We start from the raw sequence: 27,701 nt of genomic DNA, 5'->3' as shown, positions 1-27,701 counted from the left end.
CCTCGCATCGAAATACCTCGGATGGACGGGGAGGACGAGGAGGAGGAGGAGGACCACGAGCATCTGCCTGTTCTCCAGCCAGCGTCGCCGCCTATGAGGCCTGCGGTTCTTGTTCGGCTACGTTACGCTCGATTCCGCTCGCGTCGGCCTGTACACGCTCGTTGGATCGGTTCGCCGCCTTTTCTGCACCACGATTCAGCTCGTTCACGCGTTTGATTCGCTCGTCCTTTCGCCGAGGAGTGTGAACGTACGTCGGAGGATCGTCGATGCGGGTGAAGACTTTTCGAAGGACTGAACCTTTTCGGTGACTGTACCAAAAAGGTACATGTACTGTTCGTCGGAGTGGCGTTGACGAATCTGAGGATTTTTCGGAGGATCGTCGATGTGGTTGAATCTTCGTTAGAGGATCGTTGATGCGGTTGAATCTTTTTTGGAAGATCGTCGACGCAGTTGAATTTTTACTGGAAGATCATCGACGCAGTTGAATCTTTATTGGAAGATCGTCGACGCAGTTGAGTCTCCATTGGAAGATTGTCGCCAATCTGAATATTTTTCAGGATTTTTCAGAGGATCGTCGACGCGGTTGAATCTTTGTTGGAAGATCGTCGACGCAGTTGAAACTTTATTGGAGCATAATCGATGCAGTTGAATCTTTACTGGAAGATCATCGACGCAGTTGAATCTTTATCGGAAGATCATCGACGCAGTTGAGTCTCCATTGGAAGATCGTCGCCAGTCTGAATATTTTTCAGAGGATCCTCGACGCAGCTGAACGTATGTCAGAGTGTCCCCGACGCACCCGAACCTTCATCAGAGAATTGTCGACGCACCTGGAACCTTCACCAGAGGATTATCGACGCACCTGAACCTTAATCGAAACATCGTCGACGCACCTGACCCTTCACCAGAGAATCATCGTCGCATCTGAACATTTCTCAGTGGAACGTCGACGCGTGTTAACCTTCATAAGAATATCGTCGACGCGCCTAGACATTTTTAAAGGATCCTAGACATTTTTAAAGGATCCTAGACACTTTTAAAGGAGCCTAGACACTTTTAAAGGATCCTGGACACTTTTAAAGGATCGTCGACGCACCCGGACATTTCTAAAGGATCGTCGACGCAGCTGGACATTTTCAAAGGATCGCCAACACAGCTGAACCTTCGTCGGAAGATCCTCGAGTCACCTACACCTTTAGCAGGTGACAGTCGACGCACTTGAAGCCGGAGCGACTGAAATCTGTGACTGAAATCGGCGACTGCCGTCTTTCTGTCCGCGAATTCCAAACCGCGAGGAAACCGCGAGGGAACCGCGAGGGGGCCGTGAGTCTCTCGTCGACACAGAAAAAGAGAAAGAAAGACAGAGAAATAGAGAGAGAGAGAGAGGGGTAAAGAGGGGGAGAGGAGGAGTGGCCGGGTATAATTGGAAGAGACGCGGGCGAACGGAGTAACGCGGCTAGTCGAGTCGAAGAAGATCGTAGCCGGGTCGACGATCCACAAGCGGGCGGCTGCTGCTGCTGCTGCTGCTGCTGCCAGTTTTCCGAACGTACGCTAATCATGCGCGAGTAAAGTGCGGAGGTCGAAGCCGCGGGAACGAACGCGAGGCAACCAGGCGAGGGAGGAGGAGGAGGAGTAGGAGGAGGAGGGCGGCCGACACACCGGTGAAACGGAGCAGACAAAGGAGGGAGGGACGCTTTTAAACCGATGAGATGACAGTGTTGTGCGTGCTGTGGGCAACCTTGTCCACCGTGGCGTCGATTCTCGCCTGTTCCGGATTTTATCTGCCTTACTGGATTCAGGTGAGCGATCGTCTACCACGCATGCACCCACGATCCGGGATCTCGCTCCGGCGAGCCGGTGATCGAGCGCCCTTTGACTCGCGGTTCCTAACCGATCCGCGAACCGTGTGCCGAAATCACGCGCGGCGAAACCGTTGTCAATATCGATCTACGAGCGTTGTGAATTCATTTGTTTATTTACTTTTTTACTTGCTTGCTTATTTGTTTATTCGTCTGTTTATTCATTCGTACTGGTAAACGCTCGTGGTCATAATAAGGGATGAAAAACTTGTTTTGATCGACAGAGAATCAGGGCTTCGGTAAGTTAGGTAAACAATTTTTAAAAGAATGTTTACAATTCTGTGACGTTGGTAAAAATAATAATAATAATAATAATAAGTTTATTTATGGATGGGAGAAAACCTTTGTTATAGTGAGGGGAAGTAATAATATTGTAGCAGTCAGACAAAGGCAGTCAAAGTATTAAAATTTAGAATTAGAGAAAAAGAAGGAAAATACTTAAATATAAGGATATAATTTGATAAAATGTAAATTATAATTATAAATATAATTCGATCAAATATAAATTATAATTATAAATATAATTCGACCAAATATAACTTATAATTATAAATATAATTCGATCAAATATAGCTTATAATTATAAATATAATTTGATGAAATACAACTTATAATTATAAATATAATTGGATGATATTGTGAGAGGAGATGAAAACGAGCATAGTATTTGCAATAGTAAGCTTGGAAAAATAATAAGGGTTGCAAAAGCCATCCAGTTGATCGCGAGTTGGAATATCTCGTACAAAAGGGTTAATCACATTGAATCTCGTTGAGTAGAAAGAGATTTTAAAGGGTAGCACTGATCTAGCAAAACGAGGAAGAGCATCAAAGTTGACGTATCGCAGATTTTATGTATTTAAGGGAGAAATGTATGGAGGAATATAAGATAGTGAAATGAATTAAAAGAAACTAAAAATGTGGATACGTTGATTGCTAGTTATTAAAATTATTTAGGAGAGAAGTAGGATTACAATTGGCTCCTATATTTTATAGTTTACTCAGACGATTTTTATTTTGCATAAAAAGATAGAAAAAAAGGTTGTACGTAAAATATAGATTAAAAATGATCCTTTTAAACTCTAAAGAGAGCAAATGCGAGAGAGAGAGAGAGAGAGAGAGGGGGAGCTTCCATTCGACGCGTCTAACAATGAAAAATCGACGTCATCGATGCAATATTATACACCACGTGTTCTCCGCGTTGTAATTATCACACTCCGCGAAAGTTGTCTATTTAACATAGAGTTGCCGCACCGCCTGAATTTCAATCGTCGCGCCGCGAGAACAATCGTATTTATCGAACGAAAATTCCACGCGTTGCCCACGTTCTAATTGTCACAAAAATCATCGTCGTCGTCGTCGCTGGAAAACTGCACGCGTCGCTCGCCTACGTGCAACCTAATCGCCGCGCGGCGGCGAAATCCTTATTTTCAATTTAGAGTTGCCACGCGTCGGCTGAATCTTAATTATCATCCGGCGAACAACGAACTCCTTATTTTCAATCTGGAGTTGGAACGCGTTCCCCGAATCCTAATTACCATACAGCACAACGCGAACGTTATTTTCTGTCCAAAGTTTGATTCGATCTGATTCATTAACGCGCACAGCCCTTTAATACACGCGCGAGAAGAACGCGATGGATAAACGAAGAAAGATGTACGGATTACCGCTCGTGAATTGACTGTATTATGTGTTCGGTTGGAAAGAGGCGTGGGCGTTGGAAAAATTCACTCTGTTCGCCGCAACAATTCACGTTCGCGATAATTCTGTTTACTTATTTATTTATTTATTTGTTTGCTCGCTTATTCGTTTATTCGTTTATTCGTTGGATAAGCGGAAAACCATTAGCACGCGGTATTATTATTTATTGCATTTATCAGATATGTGCGCGAAGTCGATCATTGGTTATGAAATTGTGAAAAGAAGAAAAGGGGCGTGGTGGTACGGGATGACTTGGTACAAAGTTAAAAATGAAAGAGGAAATAAAGGATAGGATTGAAGTAATTTAACTTGTGCTAATAATTCACATAGAACGTATTTGAGAGTATTTCTTCAACTCACTGTCATTTTTAAAAGAGACGAGACGTTTTCAAGCGATTCTTATAATTTATTTAGACAATTTCTACTCTGCATAAAGATTCACAGACTAGTCGTCATTTATATTAATAAATTAATATTGATGGTAAGACGACGATACTCTTAAATACTCTTAATAGGACCTAATTTTCACTAAATAGACGAGGGTTCCAAATAAACGGAATAAAAAGAAGTAAACCAACCAAATAAAAAATAAAAATAAATCAATAAAAAATAAAAGTAAATCAATAAAAAATATAAATAAATCAATAAAAAATAAAAATAAATCAATAAAAAATAAAAATAAATCAATAAAAAATAAAAATAAAAATAAATCAATAAAAAACAGATATAAACACGAGAGCAGAAATAGATAAATAAAAGATGACAAAACAGATATCGGACAAAGGAACGGAAGTTATTTATGACTCGACCTAACAAATTGGTTGTCGTCGAACCCCGTGTAGCACGCGTCGCTCAAATCCTAATGGTGTCGCCCGAGAAAATCCCTCGATCCGAAGTCTCTCGGCCGTTGTCAATTCGCTGGTGACCCCCGCGCCATAGAAAGCGCTCGGTTTCTTGTTGGTCGATTTCGCGAGAGTTCAATTAGGACGGGCTTAAGCGACGAGAGATCGTCGCGGACTTTATCGCCGGTCGAATCGAGAAAGCCTGGGGGGTGGGGAGGGAGGGGGGAGGAGATCCGATGAACTCCCCGGCAACGTTCGCCGCCAAAAATAATGCTCGCTCGTACTGTATCGCGATCAACGATCGTTCGCCGTTCCGTTTCTTTCGATCGCGGGGGGCAACGAGACGAGCAAAAAGCAACGCGCCGCGAGTCAAGCCGGATCGCCGCGAGGCCGACGCGTAAAACGCGCGCGCGCGCGTGCATCTCGCCGCAAGAGATTCCAGCTGGCCTGGGCAAAACCGCGTTTCCATCGCGTTGCTTTTATATTGGATACGAGGGAAGCCGAGAAGATGATCTTTTTTAACGCGATGCAACCCGTCGCTGCGATCCAGCGACCGGTTTATTAAAACTGATCATTTTTACGATTTTAATCGTGTTAAAGGGAACGTATGCGCGCCACCGTGGTTCGCTTCCCCGTCGTACGCGCACGCAATTTTCTTCGCGCGTGCATAGATCGCGAGCGGACACAATTTCTCTTTCATATCTTCTCCGTTGGCGGCGCACGGCTCTTCTTTATGCCCACCCTATTTACATAATTGTATCGGTAAAAATGCACGAGCTTCTCTTTATGTGTCCACTTGTTCGGTTATGAGCCCGACTGTCGCGCCTATAAAGTCTATTGTGGCCGCCTAACCTCGAAACGGTGCTGCAATTTCGACTGCTTTCGCAATCCATCGTTCGTTTCTAGATATTGTCGTTCCTGTGTGATATGATGATCTTTGGAAAGTCGAGATTGCATTTTTTGGAAAATTGTTACAGTTTTCCACCGTATCTGTATTCGATGTTTAATGAAATGCAAGCGAAAGTAATGTGCAAGTGAAATTAATACGGAATGTACCAAAAGTGACTCCTAATAGGGAAATGGATTCTTGAGGTTATGTTAAGCAAGTTTTTCTTTTATAACATTTTTCTTCGAAGCGTCGTTAACCCCTTGTACTACGACTCCTTTCACGGTGCGTTGATTACCACTCATTTGTCCTTAGTATCTTCGTTAATAAGACTAGATAATTTTTGTCTATTATATTGTCTTTATTCACTTCCGTTTCTAGACTTCAATAACAAAAGATCTCAATTTCATATTGATTTAGAATAAATGAATAATATTCATATTTAGCAGACGTTGCATGAAATCTTTATTACGAGCCTGACTCGTTGTAATAGTGCAAGGGGTTAACGAGTTCAATGCGGTTCTCCAGTGTCGACAAAAAAGCCCCTTTTCAAAACAGCTTCCGAACACAGCGAGCGCAGCAAAAGCGGCGAACGGCGTTCGAACAGTGTCTCGGTGGCGCGCTGTATATTAAAAAAAGGGGCGAAACGACCGTTCGACGAGAGACGAAATCTGCGAGCGCCCGCGGAATAGGGTGTCGACAATGGGCGGAATATTTTTGTTGGAAATTTTCGGTTTTGTCCGGCGCGCGCCATTGAAAGGACCGCGACGGGGCCGCCGCCGTCGGATCACGTCGACGGGATCTCTCGGCGATTTCTCGGAACGTTGCGGCTCGAGAGAGCCTCGTACGCGATGCGGCCGTTGCCGTTGCCGCTGCCGCTGCTGCGTTGTATCGGATGCGCGCGATGCGTGTACACGCTCGCGGACCTCGTCGATCCGACGAAGGGCGGCGACGGCGCAGGAGGGGAAATAGAGGGGCTGGGTGTGTGGGTGGGTGCCTGATATCCGACGCGATAAAATCAAATTTTCAATATCGATTGTATCGCGCGCGCGACCGAACGGATATCGTCGGCGGAGTGTTTTCGAAATTAAACACGGTCATTTGGCGGGATTAATAAACAGCCGATGGAAATTGTTCTTTCGGGGGGCGAGGGACGAGAGAGAGAGAGAGGGAGAGAGAGGGAGGGGAGGGAGGACGGCGGCCTCGGCGAATCCTCTATTGCAACCGTTCGGATGAACGCGCCCGATTCAGTGGAACGTGAGCCCGGAACGAGACGTGTCCGTTCGATGCTCACCGATCCGAATCTCGCGCGGCAGCTTTCGCTCCCGTTGCTCCACGGGACCGGCACAGATTTTTAATGGAGTCGAAGGAACACGCCCCCTCCCTCCTTCTCCTCCCACCCGCGAGAACGAGACTTTCCAACGCGCTGGAAATCCGACGAATCTTTTGCGCGATTTACCGCAGCCGGGGCAACGCTCTTTTCAAATGGTCGCGAACGGGGGCGGGGGGATGAACTCGCGCCGCTTTACTATAGGATCTGCGCGGGTCGTGTATAGACTTAACGGATTTGTTGATCGATTTTAATTTTTATAGGATTAGTTACGTTGTTTATAGATGGGATAAGTTCTTTGTTAAAGCGGGAGGAAGTGGTAATTGTTTGATTAAGGATTTTATGTGTTTTTGAGGAAAAATTGTTAGATATGATGTTACAAGAATTTAGCGATTTTATTATATTATTTAATGATTATTATATTATTTATAGATTGTTGAAGCTATTCGAAACGCGATTATGTTTTTAGGAGGATCATGTTTCTCGCAATGGATGTTATGTGATATGTAATAATAATACAGCAGTCGCGCGTGAGTGGATTATATATAAAAAGTTAAAAATGAGGTAAAAATAAAATATGAAAAATTAAAAATGAGGTAAAAATTAAATATGGAAACTGAAAAATAAGATAAAAATAACACAGCAGTCACACGCGGTGGGGATGAAATATGAAAACTTAAAAATATTATAAAAATGAAAACTTAAGATTAAAAAAGGAACTCAGCCACCAGAGCTAATTATTTACTCTTTTATTTTTACGCAAAATGAAAACATATTATTGCCTTACGTATATCTAAGCTTTAAAAAAAAATTGACAAAAATTTTGCTTTTAATAAATTTTCACCGTTTCGTATTTCGCTTATTAGCTTTTCCTACAAATATATCAGATTTATAGCCTACTCGTGACTTTTAAAAAACATCTGAAGCAATGTGAATTAACTCTCGAAATGTCAAGTACCAATCCTATTTCACTTATTTTTTTTCCGTTCGCGTTAAAGTAGCAGCAGAATCTCGGTGGAAGATGAAAGTGAGTCTCTGTCTTCGGTCATTAGTGGCCGACGCGGTCTGAATGGAAAGTTCGCTGTCGGTCACCGGTTACTGACACTGTTAATGGCACTTAACCTGTTAACAAGCCGACGCTTTTGACTTCGCGGTAGAAATAGTTGAACCCTAATAATCTCGGTAGCGCCTATTTTCTATTACATTTGAGATCGTTTCATTTATTTCTACGTTCGATTTGTTTTGAAAATATTGAGTAAATAGACAAATCACAACTGATCGCTAAGCAACAAAAGATTCCACAATATTCAAATCACGAAATATATAATCCTGCTAAAAGTCTTGCTAAACAAATTATCGTTACGTCAAACAGAAATAATTTTAATCACAACCCACTCCCAAAGCAACAAAATATAGTGCAACATCTAAACTATAAAATTAACATATCCATAAAAATAATAAAAATTCATCTTCACATCACGCGAAAGTAAAATAGATAAAATCACTATCCAATCTCAGACTATCGCGATTCGAAGCCAAAAAATCACCAGGCGCGTTAATAATGTCGCTCGAGCTAATTGCAACGTTGCGTTAAAGTGGCAGAAGCGGTTGCCCCGAAGTTTCGCGAACAAAGTTGCTTGCTCGTCCGCGGAGCCGAGATCGGCTTAACACCGTTCGATACCGTTGGATTAAAAGCTCTGTCCGAAGTTACGAAATGAGAGTATTCTGAAAAGCGGAAACGCGACACGGTTCGCACAGGTGCGAGCGGAGAAAACGCGGCAACGTCGCGCACGGTTTCCGAGCGGCGGCGGTCGCCGTTTTCGCGCACCGTAAGGAAAGAGACGCGTTTTATTTTCATCCGTAATTGCGCGTCCACCGGTCGAGTCGCGGAAAGCTGTCGGTCGTTCTCGGGGTAATGGAGAAGAATGTCTCGCAGGTCTTCGGGGCCTTTTCCCTTCGCGAGCGCGCGCCGGTATCGAGACGAGCGCGCGAAACTGCGCCGCCTGGAGAAAAACAGGAACGGCTATTTAAAGCCGTCTCGGCGAGGGTCAGGCATCGCGTCGTTCGAAAGACCTCGACGCGGTCCAGACGCCACGCTTTCCCCGCTGGCACCTCGACCAGATTTTCACGCGAGAGGCGACTGGATTTTTACGAGACTGTACTTAAGGGAGAGCTGTCATAATTGCACTGCTTAATAGATAATAATACAGCTAAAGCCAATTTTTTAAAAATATGGAACTGGTAATGTTATTTATGAAAGTAATTGTTTAGGGTAATAGTATGATATGTTACTTGTTATGTGACAGTGTCTTCACTTTTTAAATAAATGGTCCATTAGTGCAGATTATTTTTTGGGTATTGGAAAACATTGGATGACGAGGTTCGACTTCCTTAAACTTCCTATTTATCGTACCATATGTTTAGATTTATTATTGTATGTTTATTTATTATATATTTATTATTAGATTTTTATATTATAAATATTCGTGTCACGGAAACAATCCTGTAATATTAATAACTGTAAAAGTTATTTATTTTTAACAGTTCAGCAATTCTAATGTCAAATGTCGATGCAACGCAATGGCGCTATATGAATATCATTTTTGCGAAACATATGACGCAAATAAAATAATAATTAGCGGACATAATTTTCCGGTAGCCCTAATATATTACGCTGTACCTACTTACATGTAATTACATATAAAAAAATGTTATCCTCTTTTCCGACTTATGGTTGCACGTAGAATCATCCCTTAACCGGTTATACCATGATTTTTCACTCACCCTTTATATCTGTTGTTACGGGTAGCTCGAGACCCGACGAACGTCCACTACAGAGAATTAACAACCATAATTCCCTCAATCCCGCAACTCGAAACATTCGATTCTTGCCGATCAAGCGAAACGCCGCGAAAGAAACGTATCCGTCCCGAAAGGCGCCGCCAGGAATCTCCCCGAAGTTCCCGTCGGCCGATAGAAAAAGTTCGCGGAAGAGGGTGCCTCCTCGACTCGGGGAAAAGTTCCGGAGGAATTGTTACGACGCGACAATTTACTTAGCCCGTTCGCAAACAACGATATTCCATAGCGCCGATAACGAGGCAATTCCGAGGAATGCGACCAAGAGGAACGAGGGTGGCGAAGAGAGGGGGGGGGGGGAGGGGGGGGGAAGAGGAGGCGAAGGTTGACGCGACTCCGCCTTTCGTTACCGATTGTTTATGTTTGCCGGGATCGTCGTTAAGTCGACGACGACGGAAGGGAAACGATCGCAAAACAGCCGATGAATAATGTGGGAGGGGGGACCGGTCGACGTCGACGTCGACGTTCCGAGGCCGGACCTCTTCGCGAGCCGTCGGCACCGAAACGTACACACGCGTTTACCCTGTTCGAGTGGCAAAATGCAGAAGAGGGCTCTGAATGGCTTTGAAAATACTCGAGTAGCGGGATGAATAAATGCATAAGGAAATTTACATTTGCTTCCCGGTGCATCCGCCTCGGCCCCGCCCGCCCCGCCCCGCCTCGCCACGCCTCGCCTCGAGCGCGGGGACGCGTGCGGCTCGCTTCAACCGACTTTCCACGGTTTTCCGAGAAATCCTGCGTTAACCCGCGTCCCTCCTGCTTTTAACAGATGATTTTTACGTCGATGGTTGTCGTCGTCGTGCCGGATAAAAGAATTAACAGCCGCGACGAACGCATTTTTATCGATCCGTTTGAATATGGATCTTTAATCTGCCACTTTTATCCTAACCTCTGTTTCTAGAGTAGTGGACGTTACTCGGATTTTTTAGAAAATATTTTTCTATTCGTTCGAAATATTTCTACTTTGCTTTATTTTTTTATTTATTGGAACGAAGTGTTGGTTGAATATTTTATTCTGTATTAGAGTGATTCTTTGTTCAAATAATTCTTTGATCGAAAAATTCTTTATTCGAATACCTTTTTAATCGAATAATTCGATATATTCGGTATTTGAATATTTTTTTATTCGAATAATTCGAAATATTCTTTATCTGAATATTTTTAGTATTCGAATAATTCAGATAATTCTTTAAACGAATATTTTTTTCATTCAAATAACTTTTTATCGTAATACTTTCTATCCAAAGAATTCAATCAATTTTTTATCCTAATATTTTTTCATTCGAATAATTTTTCATCCTAATATTTTTTCATTCGAATAATTTTTCATCCTCATATTTTTTCATTCGAATGATTCCTTATTCTAATATTTTTTTATTCGAACAATTCTTTATCCTAGTATCTTTTTATCCTAATAATTCTTTATTCTAATATTTTCTATTTGAATAATTCGAAAAATTACTATGCAGAGGAAATAAATCGTTATAAATTATGAAAAACACTATATTCTATCATTTTTATTCAAATCAATCATTATTCGTACGAATTCCTATGCAAATAAATTCTTTTCCAATAAAATCTTATTAAAAAACCTTATTACAAAATCATATTACAAAATCATATTACAAAATCATATTACAAAATCATATTACAAAATCATATTATAAAATCGTACTATAAAATCATATTAAAATATCACATTACAAAATCGTATTACAAAATGATCTCACAAAGTAAAATCGTCGAAACAGCATTTGGAAAATTTCGTAGCTAAAATCCGCGAACGCTTTGGAAAGTTTAATTGGTGCCCGGAAACATCGAAATTATTAAGCGGTATAATGCTTAAACTCGTGTTCGAGGGTCGACGTTGCTATTATAACGCTGCTACGAGTTGTAATCGCAGAAACGACTCCTATAAAATTCGAGTTCGAATCGGCGGCTATTTTCGTACCACCATCGAACGGTTCGTTGCACCGATTCGCAGATGCAACCGGGCCACGGAACCACCCCGAATTTATTTATTTAATATTAATACGTCGTTTTAGCTCCGGCGGCACTCTTGAAATATCCCGTCGCGCGTTAGCCACCTGGTTATCTTCGGCACGACGGAATTTAGCACGTCGTCCGTTTCGGCGCGCATTCCGTAATTCGCGTGACTTTTTAATCTCTCGCCAATTTGCGCTCGCGAATTTTCGATTGGAGTTAATATCCGTGCGGAGAGAGGGGAGGGGGGGGGGGGTGGGATGTGAATAGGACGCGGCTTGTTACACAATAACCGTACCTTTCGTTCCGGTCCGCATTATCCACGGAAACAATAATTCTTTTATTTTAACAGCACTGGATTTCTTACTCGTCGTTCTTTCAGCCTGCGTTTAAATGTAATCAAATTGTTGTATAAAATACCGGCCACCGAAACAGGATTATTTTCGTGCGTCTGTAGGAGGGCGTGGGATTGCGTTTGCGGCTCGTAAATTCATGATTCGTTGAAAACGAACGAAATATGGTGTGTTTGTACGGGACGACACGATTTCACGCTGTCTAATGAATAAATAAATACCGGCGAAAGGAAACCGATATACATTACTTTTCGCGTATTATATGTTTTATGAGGCGTCGAATGAAAGTAATAATTCCAAGATATTATTTTCTGCGAATTAAAATGATCGAATGAAGCAGCCAATTTCTGTTCGCTTTCAATTTCTTACAATCGAGTTAGAAAATTGTTATTTTGCCTAGCAATATTTATGGAAATGGAGATCAAAATTCGTAAGATCAGAAAATTGTTATTTTATACATAGTATAATATGTTTGTTATTTTATACATGGTATAATATTTATGGAAATCCAGAAAAAATCGAGAAATTAGAAAATTCTTATTTTGCAATATAAATATAATAAATATTTATAATTATTGCAGAAGATTCTACGCTACAATTGGTCGTTGAATTACGATCCCCGATGCACAAATATATTAGTATTAATTTAGACTCGCAATAAACCTAGAACTACACGGCTATAGTGATTTTTGCTACCCTCTTCCAAAATGCTGTATTTTATTCACATTTCTTGCAACAGTTTAATTGATTCCATTTCACGTATACGCAAATGTATAATACCGTCAAGTATTTGGAAACAGTGGCTGGTCGAGTTTTCAGTTTGAGGAACGCAATCATTAGCGTTTTAGTAACGAGCGTTCAAATAGTTCCCGAGGCCATTATACGTACGGATAAATTATGGGCACACAGACATTCCGCGAGACTCTACAGGTAATCCTCGAACAACACGGTTAATCGATCCCGAGAATACTTTGAAATTCGCACTAATTATCTCCGCAAAATTCTAGTTAATAATAATCTCCCTCGAATCGGCGTCGACTTTAAAAATCGGGGGAAAAAACCAAGTGTCTATAGTCGGCGAGAATTGGCGGGAAATAGAAACAATGGTCCGTAGAAACGTGATTCAATATTAATGTGATATCGTTAAGTAAATATTATCGATTATTGTTATTATTATACAATAAAGTAAATAAGGAGGCGAATGGAAGTGGAAATTAAGGCGTGGAAAATTTTCATTCTGCATTTCATTCTGTCCATTTATTTATTCTATCTTATTTAATTATTTATTTATTTTTGTGCATCGAACTAACAGTTCGAATGTGCATCGAATTGCCATAACTTGATCAAACATTTATAACACATTATCGTCAGATTTTTCCAACCGTAATTCGTTCCGATAACTGGTGAAATGACATTTTTTCACATCTGCAATATTTACTGATATTAAATATTATTAATGCAGAAATAAACAGCAGATCTCTGTCGCTTCACCATACCTTACCGTGCACTTTAATTTACCTTTCTATTTACATGATTGTATCTACAGAAATACTGAAAATATTTAATTAACGCTACCACATTAATATTATATTACATTTCAACCCTGACCTATTTATTTACACGGTTATATTCATAATTATATCGAAAATATTAATTATCGCTACCACATTAATATTGTACAACATTTCAACCCTGACCCATTTATTTCTATCGTTATATTTACAAAAATACAGAAAATATTTAACTAACACTACCACGTTAATATTATATTAAATTTCAACCCTTACCTGATCTACGTCGCTCTCGCCCGAATAACCTCATTTAATAATCACTGCCATTTCCGCCGCGTAACTCAAAGTATCGCCGCCATTACAACCCTTCTAATTCAAGGATCGGCGCCACTTTTGACCGCATCGATTTAAAGTCTCCCACAATTCCAAAACAGTTCGTCTCGAAACCGGTCGCCGTTCAGACTGAAGACATAATCCCTGGTTGGCACGAGGTCAACGATTGTTGTGCCCTCTCGTTCGATCGGCGAAAAAACGCGAGCCCTAGTCGCATCGGTATATCTCGCCGGGGAGCCACTCGATCGACTCTCGCGTTCAATTGGCCGTTGTAAAGTTGTTGACTCGGCTCAAAGGGGGAGCCGAGGCGAAAACGCTCGGCAACGGACGCAAACGGTTTCGCCGTGAAATTAGTAGTATACTTACTTCCGGGCGGTGTTTAACCTCTTGCGGTCCCAAAGCTCGGAATTCACGGAAGAGGATCCGAAACGCTGAATCTACCCCTCTCCATCTTTCTCTACCTCGCTCTCTGTCTCTGTCTTTCTCTTCCTCGCGCTGTCTACATCGCTATCTTCTTCGCTCTCTCTCTCTATCTCTATCTCTATCTTTCTCTCTCTCTCGCTCCGCACAGCCTCTAGAGCCGCTCTCCCGCAATACCGCCCGCGTGCGCGCGCGCGCCGGTGTCGTTGCCGGCTTTGTTCCCGTTTCTCCCTCTTGTGTAGACGTGTGTTTTGCATTTCAGGGACGACTGTTGGGAAAAGCGGACGCGTATTTTAGTTCCTTTCGGCGCTGCAACTATCCGCGAATAAGGGCGCCGAACACCGCGCCCGAAATTGTTTACGAGTGCGCCAGGTACTCCAGGTACGTATATACACTTTTCGGAATACGCGCTGCCTCCGCAACAATACCGCGTAGGACACTGTATAAAATCGTGCGCCGTGTAAGGCGGCCTCCTCTACTTTTATGCACTGCACGCGGTTGTTCCGGTTTACTTGTCTCTCTTTTGCCCCGCGACGCCGCCTCGGATTTGTTGCGAAGATTTCGTTGGGATAACTGGGTCGTTTAATTTCATAGCGAATTGCGTAGGTTTATTTTGTATATTAGATACTTGTATATTTAGCTGTGATAAATATATTTTGGAGGTAAATTTTGTTATGCGTTCTTGTTGATTATGGTAGGTGTAGTTTTTTTGAGAGTTGTCGTAGAATTATTATAAAGGGTGCGGAATTTATAGGTATGTTTTATGAATATATTTATTTAAATTGTGGGAGAAGTATTTTTGTTGTAAAATTGTTATTTTCTTAATTAATAGGTTAAGACGTCTCGAATGTCCTACGAACGTCTTGGAAATATCTTATGTTATAAGTCAAGACGTTTTTTGAACGTCTTCTAAACGTCCTTTAAACGTCTAAAACACATCCTATGAACGTTTTATGAACGTTTTTAAGAGAATTTTTAAGATGAATTTAGAAATATCAGTTTTCTATTGACCTTAGAGAAATATGTTAAATATGTGCTCTGAGTCCAGTTTAATAACGAAAAGTATATAAATATTAAGTGCGCTCCATGGGGTGGTGTTGTACTTGCGATGTACTTTCCCCATCTGGCAGCGCTAATTCGAAGTTCACATTTAGTAACTTAACCTATACACGTTGTCCTTTCTATTAAAACTACCCTCGACTATTATTATTCATCCATGCAGTATAACAAAATAATTACTGTGCTTTATTAACCCTTTGCACTTGATGCCATTTTAATTCTAAATCAAAATTATTTTCGATGACTTACAATATCTCCATTTTATGATTTACAGTACCGCCATTTTATAACCTACAATACCGTCATTTTATACAACATACTGCCACAATTTATGCATAAAAATTGAGTCTTCCTAACAATTACAATTTCAATAGTTCTACAAAAATAAACAAATCTGACAATATAGAGATACTTGTAGACCATCGTACAACAATCTCGAGAGCGTCTCAGAGCCGCCGCCCGGCTGCAAAGGGTTAACAGCGGCGCCGCGTCCGTTCGCCTGCGAGCCGTTGAATTATTTCGCTCGCCGTGAAACCGCCGGCGAAAACAGCGAAACAAATAACGACCAGAAACGTTGGTGGCCGCGGCGCGCTGTCAGTCGGGGAACGACGAGGGTTAGCGTCGCGAACAAAGGGCGGAACGAGCTTAAACACCGGGAACCGTGTTCCGGTCGGCGGGTCCGGTAGGAAATCGCGCGCGCGCGAGAGAGTTTCGTACGTATCGGCTTTTAAATTTGATTCTCCCGGCTTATCCGCGAAGCGGTCCGGTATTTATGGGAATTTCAGTGCGGCGTCCGACGGTGCTAGCTACGTCCGACGACGGTGTTCGCCGGCGCCCGCTCGAACAAACTGCGATAATTCGATAACACATATGCATTCGGGGAAAGTGAGTTTCGTTCTTTGTTTGCCGCGCTATTTCCGGCGCCGCGACGCGACGAGACGCGACCGTCCTTCCCCCTCCGCGTTGTTTGCCCGGAGTAACGGTAATAATGATAATATTGTATTAACTCGGCGTGATGGCCGAGCGAAGTAATTAACAGGAAAGGGACGGTGCGCGCGTCGGCGTATGTAACGCGGGCAAACATAAAAGAAAATACGGGAATGGAGGAATATATGGGATAAACCGATTCATTTGCACGGAATTTTCATCGCCGATACAATGTTCACGACTTTTGTTTATATTAATGCGATATTAAGCAGAATAGTTGCATTTATAGTAGAACCTCGATTAACCGAACTTTTACTCGATGTTTGTTATTTCGATCGTTTATTATTCCGAGTAATAACGATGAGTCGGGCTTTCAGATGTCCATTTGCCGTCTGATGTATAGGGTGTACCAAAAGTGACTCGCAAGTGAGGGATTCCTGAGGTCATTTGAAATAATTTTTTCCTTTATGAAGACAAGTGGCACAAATTATATTAATAGAAGATATATGAATAAATTACAAATTAAAGATAAATACAGTGCTGCTTTAGAGACTTAAACTTTAGAAATAGTAGACTTTTATGGAAAATAAAAATTGCATTAGTTGCAAGCTGAATAGTCAATTCATTCTTTCTATAATCATTTTAATTAAATGAAAATAATTTACTGACATTTCCAAATTCATTTTGCTCAAGAACTGTCAAAATGGCGGATGTTCAATTTTTCTGATGGTATAAAAATATTTTCGTCAGAAATTTCTATATGAAATTCTTCACTCAATCCTATATTATTATAAAAATCGTAGGAAGTTTAAATAAATCCAATATTGTCATTCATTTACATTAATATATATTAATAACACTTAAAGCACAGTAGTCGTACTATTAATCGTTGTTTCATTCTAAATTATATAAATTACTTAATATAAAAGTTGAGGTTATGTTCGAATAAAATTTGTCTTCTATAAACTTTATAATATCTATTTTTTACTACAACATATTTTTATAACTTACCTACACCATATCTAATACATTAAAATAAAACAAAAATATCCCAAAGTCTACAAAGGACAAATATTCATCCCCCATAGACGCTCCAACAAGATTAAAATACGCTACGCCACGTAGCAACACCATAGTCTCGCGGCAAGTCGTTCCGCATGGATACAGCGGAGGAAGGATTGCTGATCGAACGAAATTTTTTACATATTTCACGAGATAATCGCGCGATAGCGGAACGCTGGTCACAGAAGTTTCGACGCGTTATAGGAGTTCTGATGGAAGAATAATGTCGTTCGTATGCGATCGACGCGAACCCGTTCGACGGAGGGCAGATAAAGATGTTAATGTCCGTGGGTGTAACGACACCATGGATCGGGAGCGAGGGAGGGAGGGAGGGAGGGAGGGAGGGAGGGAGGGACTCGCGGGAACTTTCAGACGACATCGGAGATACGCGTACGTAACGGTACAACTTTTCCCCTCCGATCGCTTTCAGAGACGACGGTACAGGAGCGTGCCTCCCATCGCCCCCGAGACCGCGCCGCTATCAAATTTGTAGTCATCGCGATAAGCGCGTGCCTGCAAACTTCCTGTATCCGGGCTATGCACGGTGTACGGTCGCTCACCAAGTTCCCGTGGCCGCGCGTCCAAGAGTAGCGTCTTACCAACCCCTTACGACGTGGCAGCGTCGTTTCCGAAGCCTGGACTCACGGTTCACCAAAAGACGATGGATCGAAGGGAGGTTGGGTAGAGATCTTAGATAGAAACGAGATTGAAAATTAACCCTTCGCAATATGATTTTTTTTGTCAAGGTTACCATGTGCACATATATAGTATAGTAAATGTAAGGCGAATTTTAGGTTATGTCAGCGTAGCTTTTAAGACAATGTATGCATGGCATATTGATAGGTAAACGTAATAAAATGATATAGATAGCTAATTTGATAAAATGCGCTTTTAACATGGTATCGATTTTCAGTTAAAAAGAAGCAATTTTTTCAAAGCAAATTGTTCAGAAAATTCTCTGTTTTATTTGGTAATTTCAGTGAATTGAAAATAATACTATTTTAATTTCACCTATCTATCTTATGCACTCATGACATAATTATTTTACAATTCAAAAATATTATTATTATTAAAGATATTCATGAAATATCCTACAAAAATAGCAATTTCCACTAATTATAAATCAATCTATATTCAAAGCCACAGCGCTGTTGAAAATATAAAGTCCAATCGTTGATGTTCAAACAACGTTGATGTTCCCATCTTTTTAAAAAAACTTTCAAAAAATATAAAAATAACTAATTTCCGGCGAGTAGATAGGCGCGAAGAATTTCGGCGAGACAGCGAACGGTTACGAGGTCGTGTAATTCGGTCGCGCGAAGAAGACGCGCGTCCCCGAGGCGAGGACAATCGTCGACGAAAGCTCGGCAAGCGTATAACTTACGCGAACGGGTGTCTGCCGCTGGAGCAGCGGCTTCGTCATTCGATATTTTGATTCGCGAACACGGTTTCGCACTAAGCAACGCTCCGCGGGTGTCTGCGAACGATCGCGCTCGGCTGTCGAAGCGGCGCGTCGCGACGCCAGCCTGGAGTCGTCTTCTAAAGGCCCCGTAATGGTCCCGCAGCAAAGGCGTAAAGCTCCTCGCGCGTAAAGCAATGAGGGTACGAATACTTATGGGACTGACTGTATATGACGAGACGATTGAATGACGTTAGCCTTGGGGTACTTTAAAGGATTGAGGGTGGAGGTAGGGGTGAAGTAGTTTATGCATAATTGCGAAGACGACTGCGCCGATGATTTGCACATGGTCGGTGCTCCTTTATATAAAAATTGTCCTAACCGTTAAATAAAAACTGTGCTTAGTAAAACTGTACTCAATAAAACAGTGTTCAACCCTTCGATAATATAATTATTATTATCACTTGGTTAATATTATTACTATCACCCCTTGGTTAATATTAATACTATTACTATTACTATTACTATTATTATTATTATTATTATTATTATTATTATTATTAACCTTTGCTTAATATCACGTTCAAGAACAATTTTTCTATTACGAATATTTAAATTACAAAAATTGTTAAAAGTGTAGCTATTAATGGAATGAGAGTACGAGTACTTATGGGACTGACTGTATCTCGTCTTTGAAGCAGTGACGTCTGGACCCGTCGCACTCTTGACGAAGTTTTCGATTCGGGTAGAGCCATCGGCGGGCGACTCGTGTAATCGGTGAAACGCGGACGTCGAGACCGGCCTTTTCCCCGGTTCGCTCGAATTTTCGCCGGTCGAAACTCGTTAATTAAAAGTAGTTCGGAGCCGTTTCCGCGATGCGCGGCTGTTTTTTTCCCGCTCGCGACCCCACGGCCGCGCGGGTTCACGTATGCATGCACGGCGGACGCGCGGACGTGTGTGTACACGGCTCGGGCGCGGTCGGCCGGCTTCAGCCCGCCTACCCACCCGCTTCGGACCACTCTAATGGAATGTGGAGCAACGAACGCCGGGAACACGGAAACGGTCTTTGTGTCGCCCGCGATCCTCCACACCGCGTAAACATCGAAACCCTTCCATATTCTGGCCGCTGCTGCCGACCGCGGCCATCTTCCACTAGGCCAGTGGAGCCGGTTACCGTGGGGTGGGTAGTTACCGAGTCTTTTCTTTTATAATATTTTCGTGCGTAATTTAGCCCTTGAGATAAAATAACGTGGCAGATTTGTGGTGAAGATTTTATGCGAGATTTACTAGATGTTAACCTTTGCACTCGAGTGGTGACTAGGAGGCACCAATGAAATTGTTCTATCACGTTGCAAAAGAATTTTTGTAATAATAGAGGTAGCATTTTAAGAGTTGTTGAGGTTATGTTACGTCGATGCGAATGACAAGAAACAATTATACATGTGTATGAAATGCACTTTGTTATATAAGTCAGAAAAATTACTTAGAGATTTCCTGTTGAAATGGCTTCGAGTGCAAAGGGTTAAAATTATTAATTATATATTGTATAATTTGAGGGATTGTGTAATTATTAAAGACGAATAAGTGGTAATAGACATAGTATGGAAGGAATCATAGTGCAAGGCGTTAACTTTATTTTTATCGTATAGTGTTAAATATTTTTGTTTCAATTTAATTGGTTATTTATTTGTTAAAATTAACACTAAACCAAGCAGTGATGCTAACTGTGATGTATCGTAGAGTAAATAGAATTTATTTATGATTCGTAAAGTTTTTATCATAAAAGTTACTGTAATAGGGTATGTATAAGTTACTCCAATAATTGATTTAAGTATTTTCTACGAGAGAGACCTAAAATTTGCAGAATTGCAAATCAAGAACATAAAAAACGTAAAATTGACATTGATAACATTTATATCAGTGTCGTCTAAATTGTTGAAATTGTATTTAGCAGCGAAAACTTGTTAAAATTGATATTAATAACATTTATACATTTACATCAACGTCGTCAACATTGTTAAAGTTTTGTTTACCACCGAGAACACCTGAAGTCTGTTAACAAAATCTGTTAACACAGTAATTGGCTCCGCCGGGCCAGTTCCCATTTTTCCAACTCGGTTCGTCGTGCTCGACGTTGCAGAAGTTTTGGTTCCACCGAGAGCTACGATCCATTTTTGAATGTTTTAGGATATCTCGTTGCCGAAGCCGTAGAGATGTCGCTTCCGTTAAAAAATATCTTCAATTTTTTTCGGAAGTCAGGCTTCCTATACCGCGGAGCCGTAGAAGTTCGGGAACGTCAGAAAAATATGTTCAATTTTTGAAAATTGAGCTTTCACGTGCTCGAAGCCGCGGTGATTTAGGTTTCCCCCGAAAAAAGTAGTTGAGAGTTTTAGAAGTCGAGTTCTCATGCACGAGCTCGTTGGAGTAGATGAGAAAGTCACTTTCATGGTCTAGCAATTTTGAAAATTCGAGGGAAAGAGAAAACTTGAAGTTTGCAGTTTATTTGTGACACGCTTTGCGATCTATTCAACAAGATTTATTGTTATGTTATCGTTATTATTTTGTAGCTTGAAAATTGGTGAAATTGTTTAGAAAAATAAGCTAGGTTTATTCCTCGTAGTACATTTTCATTTCTATTAAGATTCATTATTTAATAGCTGTGAAGGTCTAGCGAAATATTAATAATATAAAATATTTTTTAAATCGTCTGTAAATTGGTGAAATTGTTTAAATAGATAAGCAAGGTTTATTCCTCGCAATACATTTTTATTTCACGTAGAGATCCATTATTTCATAACTATGAAACATCCATAACCTCAAAATGATTTGCTTAGAGAAAATTCATGAAATTCTCAGTCTATTTATGACACACTTAGCGATTAATATAACGACATTTTTAACTCGTTTATAGCTTGATAAAATTGTTAAAAAATAGCAAGCTTCTCTTCGTACGATACATTTTTATTTCCAATAATTTACTTCAGAAATATACAAGAATTTCTCAGTCTATTCACGACACGATTAGCAATTAATTCAACAATATGTTAAACTTTTTCGTAACCCGATAAAATTGTTAAGAAGAAGAAGGAAGCAAGCTTTGTACCACGCGTTTTTATTCGGCGTAAAGACCCATAGTCTGGCGGACAACAGCGAACCGGGGGAGGGGGAAGTATGTTTGTGGAAGGAGCGGAATCCACGGGCATTGTGTACACCGCGCGTGATACAAGACGAGAACAACGTGGCCCGTAGCCATTCAACGGTTCGCGTCGTCGTCGTTTTCAGCGATTCATTCATTCAGCGACTCAACGTAATGAGAATCGCTGAAACTTTTATGAGAATCAATTTTACAAATCGGCTCTTCAGCACTGGAAACGCCTCGGGCCTCCTCTGGAAGCAATTGCCGTCGCGTTGTAAGAGCGCCTGCCGATTTTCATCGTAACATTCTCGCGCGCGTTTCTCTGTCGCCGATTTCTCGCGCGTCGCCGCAATTTCCGTCGCGCGCCCCTCCCCCTTTTCGTTTATTATTCGTCGCATCGAATTATCTGTTTGCGTCGGTTTTAAATGCAACGCTGCAACGCGTGTCCGTTCGCGTTAACGGGCGACGGGGTAACGCGATACGCGGGGACCACGAATCGAGGCACACGCTTAGGGGTTGTTTATTCTCGGTGTCCGATTACGTTGCGCGACTTTTACGCTAACTTTGTTGCATTTTACGATCGACGGTAGCGTTGCGAAACATTGTTTTTTTAGGTTATGGACGGGAATGCATTTAGCATTATGTTTGGAATATAATGGGGTTTCTGTTATCCGAATCTGTGACGTCTGAATTTTCGAGGCTAATTATTTAATTGTTCTTTTTTTAAATTGGTACGCATTTGACACTTGATGGAAAAATATAACTGGGTATGTTTTGGATTAGCTATAATTTTATTTGTGAATTTTATCAACACTGATCAGTTATCCGTTTATTCTTTTTTTTTAAATCAATAAGCATTTAACACAGGAAAAATAGACTTTTGTGATAAAAATATAACCGAGGACGTTCTAGATCGTTTATAGCAAATTTTGTCAAAATATATTTTTTAAGTACTACTTTTAAATTTTACTGTCGCTTTTAATTTCTAAAATATTAATTATTACTTTCCAGAATAAAACATAGTGAAATAATAATATCTATAATATCGCCACGGTATATTTCGCTAAATTGTACCACTTTCCTCTCAGCTTCAATCAATAAAATATCTAACCACTTCAACCGTTCACGCAGCCCCCTTCAGCCGACACACCCTATACATAAAACATCCATCAATTCCACCGAGATAAATATATACGATTTAAAAGAGTAGCCGCAATAACGCGGCGCTCGAGTAAAAACCTAAAAAAAAAAAAAATACACATCGAATCGTTATCAACGTCGATAATTCCATGCGAAATAATCCGAAGCTCGCGGGGGTCGTTCCCTCGCCGGCAAAAGGACCGCGAAGAGGTTGGAAAAGGTTACTCTTAGATTCGGAATTGCCAGGCGGCGGCGGCGGCGGCGGCGACGGTTCTAGAGCCGGCGTAGAACGGCTCGGAATTAACGAGCGCGTGCTCCGAACGCGCGCGCGGATGTATTCCATAATGGAGTTTCGATTTAATTTCGAGTTGCGAGTTAGGGGTTCTCCCTCTCCCCCCCCCCCCCCCCACCCTACGCGCGCGCGTTCGGGGCTGTTCGTGCGCGGGCGACATTCAATTATCCGCGGAATTCCGTGAACGGGACCTCTCCGGTTCGTCGAGTGGGGACGCAGGACTGGTGATTCAAAGCCGTATCCCCTCGGTTTGATTCCAGTTTCTGGGACATACCGAGCGCCTGGTGGCAGGCGAGCACCGTCACGATGGGGATCGGCGTGGCGATCGCGGTGATCGGCGCGCTCACCTTGCTGGCCGCCGCGTCCAGCTTTCTGCCCCACATACTCAAAACGCCGAGGCACACCAGGGTCCTCGGCGGCCTGCAACTGCTCGCTGGTGAGTATCGGATTAAGAAACAATTACTGGGGAATTATTGATTTATGAATTTTGTTTGAATATATTTTTGTCGATTGAATGGTGTGTTACTGCTATTTTTATAATTATTTATCGGTTTGTGATAGAATTGTACTCGTTTGACAAATATTTGGTGCATTTTTAGTCACAGGTAATTTTAAGCACTAGTAATTATTTATAAATATTATAAACATTATAAACATTATAATTATTTATAAATATTATACTAGTAATTATTACCATGAAAAGTAACAGTAATTATTACCACGAATGGGGCATTATTGATTTATGAATTTTGTTTAACAATTAACCCTTTGTAGCCTGATCTATACTAACTGGCAATCGAAAGTCTTTCTTCAGACCTATGGTAGTTCCATTTGATATAACCTAGAGATATATTACGAAATTAAATTTCGTGACCCATGGCAACAGTTAATAAATCTTAATATTTCAAATATAAGTAAATTTGACAAAAATTATTCTTTAACATTGCATGACAATTTCTATCGATGCCTCACAGTCGCCACTTGATTCTAAAGGGTTAATAACACGATTATCGAAAACTCGTTGCCAGGGGTTGCAGGTAAGAGCTATAGGTGTTTCGGTTTCCCGAAGAAACACGTACAACTGCGCCTTATTCTCATCTGATTTCCGATCCCATCGTCGCTTGCGATCAACGATTGATCGGGCGCGGTAAAATTAGCGGCCGGCGAACGCGGGAGGGGGGTGGCAATCGCGATCGGACTTTTTAGCGTATCTGGGCCGTCGTCGAGACGCTCGAGAGAGAGAGAGAGAGAGAGGGGGAACCGTGAACGAAGCGAGCGCCCGTTAATAGGGACGTCCGCCGCTTCGCCGAGCAACGGGCTAGACCCGCGGCGTCGCGCGACGTTTCGCGTGTCGCCGTGTCACGGCGGAGCGGCGGCCGCGTAGCTAGACAGCAAACAGTCCGCGGAAAGAAAATGGATATTACTCGAATATCATTCTTCTTTCGAACGTTGACACGTTCCATTTTCTCCGGCGTCGTCCGTCGTCCGTCGTTCGTCTCTCGTCTCTCGTCTCTCGTCGCGCGGCTCCCGCCGGGTTATCGCTTTTAAAATAGCTTTTCACCGGGCGTTCGCCGCCGTCGCTGCGAACGCCGTTATTAACGAACTCGCCGGGCACCACGTGCCGCTGGCTAATTTATTTATTAGCTCGGAAAACGTAATAGCGTCCTGTTGATCCGAGACCACGGCGCGGGTCTGCGCTCCGTGCGCGCTTCACCGGCTAGAATTTCAAAACGGGAAACCGAAGGTCGTTCACGCCGTCGTTCGTCTTGCCGTCGATCTCTTTCTTCGGAATTTTTTTTAGCGCGGTTTCGTATTTTTGGAAAATATGGCGCGGCTTTGTCATCGCTCACTAGGATGTTAACGCGTTCGTTGGCAGCGTCACGCTTTCGAGACGACCATGATTTTGTGTGTCGTGTAAAGGACGTCTAATTAATTTTGCGAGTTATTAATTTTTTTTTTATTTATTGCCTTCGCTCTATTTATTCTTTATTTTTGTTTCGTTTTATTCATTATTTTGATTCTATTCTAATTATTCATTATGTTTGTTTCGTTTTATTCATTATTTTGATTTTATTCTAATTATTCATTATTTTTGTTTCGTTTTATTTATTATTTTGATTTTATTCTACTTGTTCATTATTTTTATTTCGTTCTATTTGTTATTTTGATTTTATTCCACTTATACAGTATTTTTATTTCATCCATTAGTCGTTTGTTATTTTATTTTACTTATTATACCTTATTACTAGTCTTTCTGTTGCTTTTAATGTAAAAGTAATTTATCTAATTTTATTGCTGAAAATTTGATTACTTCAGGGAATGATTTAAATATTTAGTACGGGCTAATTTTGACTCGTGCATCTTTTAGCAAAAGTTAAGACGATCCTTAAAGACGATCCTGTGGGCAGAAAGAGCATAGAAAATTCAGGATCCCTCTCTTGGTCATTTTGCTAAGAGATCAGGGTCTTTGAGAATCTTCGAGGCGAGGCTGAGTTTCTGGCACACTTGCAAATCAAAGTAAAATCGTGTTCTTGGACATCCTCCAGCAGGTCGAATTTCTTTACCATTTTTCAAGTTGAAGATTACGTTTAATGGTATTACGTGGTCAAAGTTGCAAGTCTGCTGTTAGGGGTCGTCAACTAGAGCTTTTTGCTTAATATTAAAGCTGTCCTCAATATTTAAAATTCTAAACGACTCTCCAATTAACATTATATTGATTTATAGAATGTGGGTTCTTAAGAAAAAAATAAAAAGTCGAAGTTAATTGTAAGAAATAGAAATTATGTACAAATGTTATTAAAAGCAATGAAAATGCTAAAGCAGTCAAAAAGATTAATTTCTGTTATTTTACAGTTCTCGATATTGTAGAAATGTTAACAGGTGAAATTTCGAAGTGATATAAAATAATAGAAAAATCCAAACGCATATTATTTAACAATTTTTATTAACAATAAAAATATTTAATTTACTTAAACTTTGCTTCGATTTCTATGACAAGGAAATCTCGAATAAATAAACAAGTTCCTCTAAATAATTTTCGCAGAAATATATTTCCAATGTCAGAAATTTTTAAAGAAAAATCAGAGATCAATCGTTTTAACTAGTTTGGTATTTCCAGGGTTAGTAATAGTTAATATTAATTAATAATAAATTCTTCCAAATCTCGCTACAGTCTTCTATCTGCTTTAACTAGTTTAGTAATTCCAGTGCTAATAATAATTAATAACAGTTAATAATAAATCCTTCTAAACGTCATAATAGTCTCGTACCTAACCTCTCTAGTTTTTCCATAAACGCACAAGTCCGCAATCTGCCGCTTACGTCGCACAGACACATCAGTTTCAACAGCTCGTGTAAATACGTTAAACAGTCAGTACAATTTTCATAGAGCTCGTTCCTTGAACGAGGGTATTAGAGACAGGAGGAGGAGGGGGGAGGTGGAGGAGGAGGAGGAGGAGGAGGTGGGGGAGTCGCGCGTAGAAAGCCACGAGGTTTAAAACGCCGACAACGGCGTCTGCCATTTTCTCGTTACAGCAGCGATGATATGCGGCGGCCTGGTGATGTATCCCATAGGATGGGATAACAGAGAGGTACGGGAGTCCTGCGGGAAGGGTGCTAACGTGTACAATCTCGGTGAGTATTGCTCCATGAAAAGACCTGCCCCAGAGTCGCGAGAACATTCGCGCCTCGTTTTCTAAAACCCGTCAAAAGAATTCGCATTTACACGCGTTCGCCGATGCCTTGCCTTTCACACCGATACATTCTGTACCCTAAAGCGGTCTCCCTCCTGTTATAGTGATCGATAAATACGTTAACGTTGACAAAATTGACAAAAAACAAAATTGAAAGAAAATTGACCCATTAATTCTGTTTCAATAAAGAAGACAATTTCTGATAAAGCGGACTATTTTTAACTCGCCATTGTGTGTCGTTGATGTAAAATTAGTATTAACCCTTTACACTCGAAGCTGTTTCAACTGCAAATCTGAAATAATTTTTCTGTATTTTATTATTTCCATTTTATGTGACAAAGCGCGTTTTATGCGCACGAAATTGCTGATGAAATTAAGAGCTGAAGTAATTATAAGCAAACTATAAATATTAATTTTGTTTCTCCTTTAAGAAATTATTCCAATCGAAAATTATGCAATCATCGTAACTGCAAAGATAAAAGTACTGCAAGGGGTTAAAATGGCTTCGAGTGCAAAGGGTTAGAGTGCACGTCCGATGCATCGATGTTTGAGCTCCAAATTCGCCTCAAGGTTCGACGCTATAGACCAATCCGCGAAACGATTCATCGCAAGCATATTATTGTTGTCGCGAGCGTACTCTGAATGGAGACGTTTCCAATACACGCGACACTTTCCCCCGAGGCAAGATTGCACTATGAATCGCGTGTCCTATTGTTCTTCGGTCGTCGAATACTCCGACGTCGGTCTGTTTCAGGAAAGTGTTCGGTGTCCTGGTCGAGCCACTTGCTGATCAGCTCGGTGGCGTTGCTGATGCTGTGCTTCGGGCTGAGCTTCTGCGCCGCGCGACACAAACCATCGAACCATCGCACCGATCCGCTGCGCATTTGACAATCGAGATACTCCCAATCGATTGACGCGTACGC

General features: G+C 41.2%; 1 protein-coding gene across 1 annotated transcript; it reads left to right on the top strand.

Annotated features, from left to right (window-relative positions):
* Positions 1-1,631: 1,631 nt before the first annotated feature.
* On the top strand, positions 1,632-27,701 carry LOC144478194 (LHFPL tetraspan subfamily member 6 protein). Its single transcript, XM_078195932.1, has 5 exons — positions 1,632-1,799; positions 14,334-14,452; positions 23,347-23,522; positions 26,621-26,719; positions 27,533-27,701. The coding sequence occupies exons 1-5, from the start codon at positions 1,710-1,712 to the stop codon at positions 27,664-27,666; spliced, it is 618 nt and encodes a 205-aa protein (XP_078052058.1). The 5' UTR covers positions 1,632-1,709; the 3' UTR covers positions 27,667-27,701.

The sequence above is a fragment of the Augochlora pura genome, unplaced genomic scaffold (assembly GCF_028453695.1).
Source record: "Augochlora pura isolate Apur16 unplaced genomic scaffold, APUR_v2.2.1 APUR_unplaced_8995, whole genome shotgun sequence".
Taxonomy (NCBI): domain Eukaryota; kingdom Metazoa; phylum Arthropoda; class Insecta; order Hymenoptera; family Halictidae; genus Augochlora; species Augochlora pura.
This window is presented reverse-complemented; position numbering and strand designations above follow the sequence as displayed.

Excerpts from the sequence above, each read along its gene's own strand:
- LOC144478194 (XM_078195932.1), top strand. The coding sequence starts at position 1,710 with ATGACAGTGTTGTGCGTGCTGTGGGCAACCTTGTCCACCGTGGCGTCG. Across the intron at positions 14,453-23,346 it reads GAGTGCGCCAGGTACTCCAG|TTTCTGGGACATACCGAGCG; the intron begins GTACGTATATAC and ends GTTTGATTCCAG. Across the intron at positions 23,523-26,620 it reads CGGCCTGCAACTGCTCGCTG|CAGCGATGATATGCGGCGGC; the intron begins GTGAGTATCGGA and ends TTCTCGTTACAG.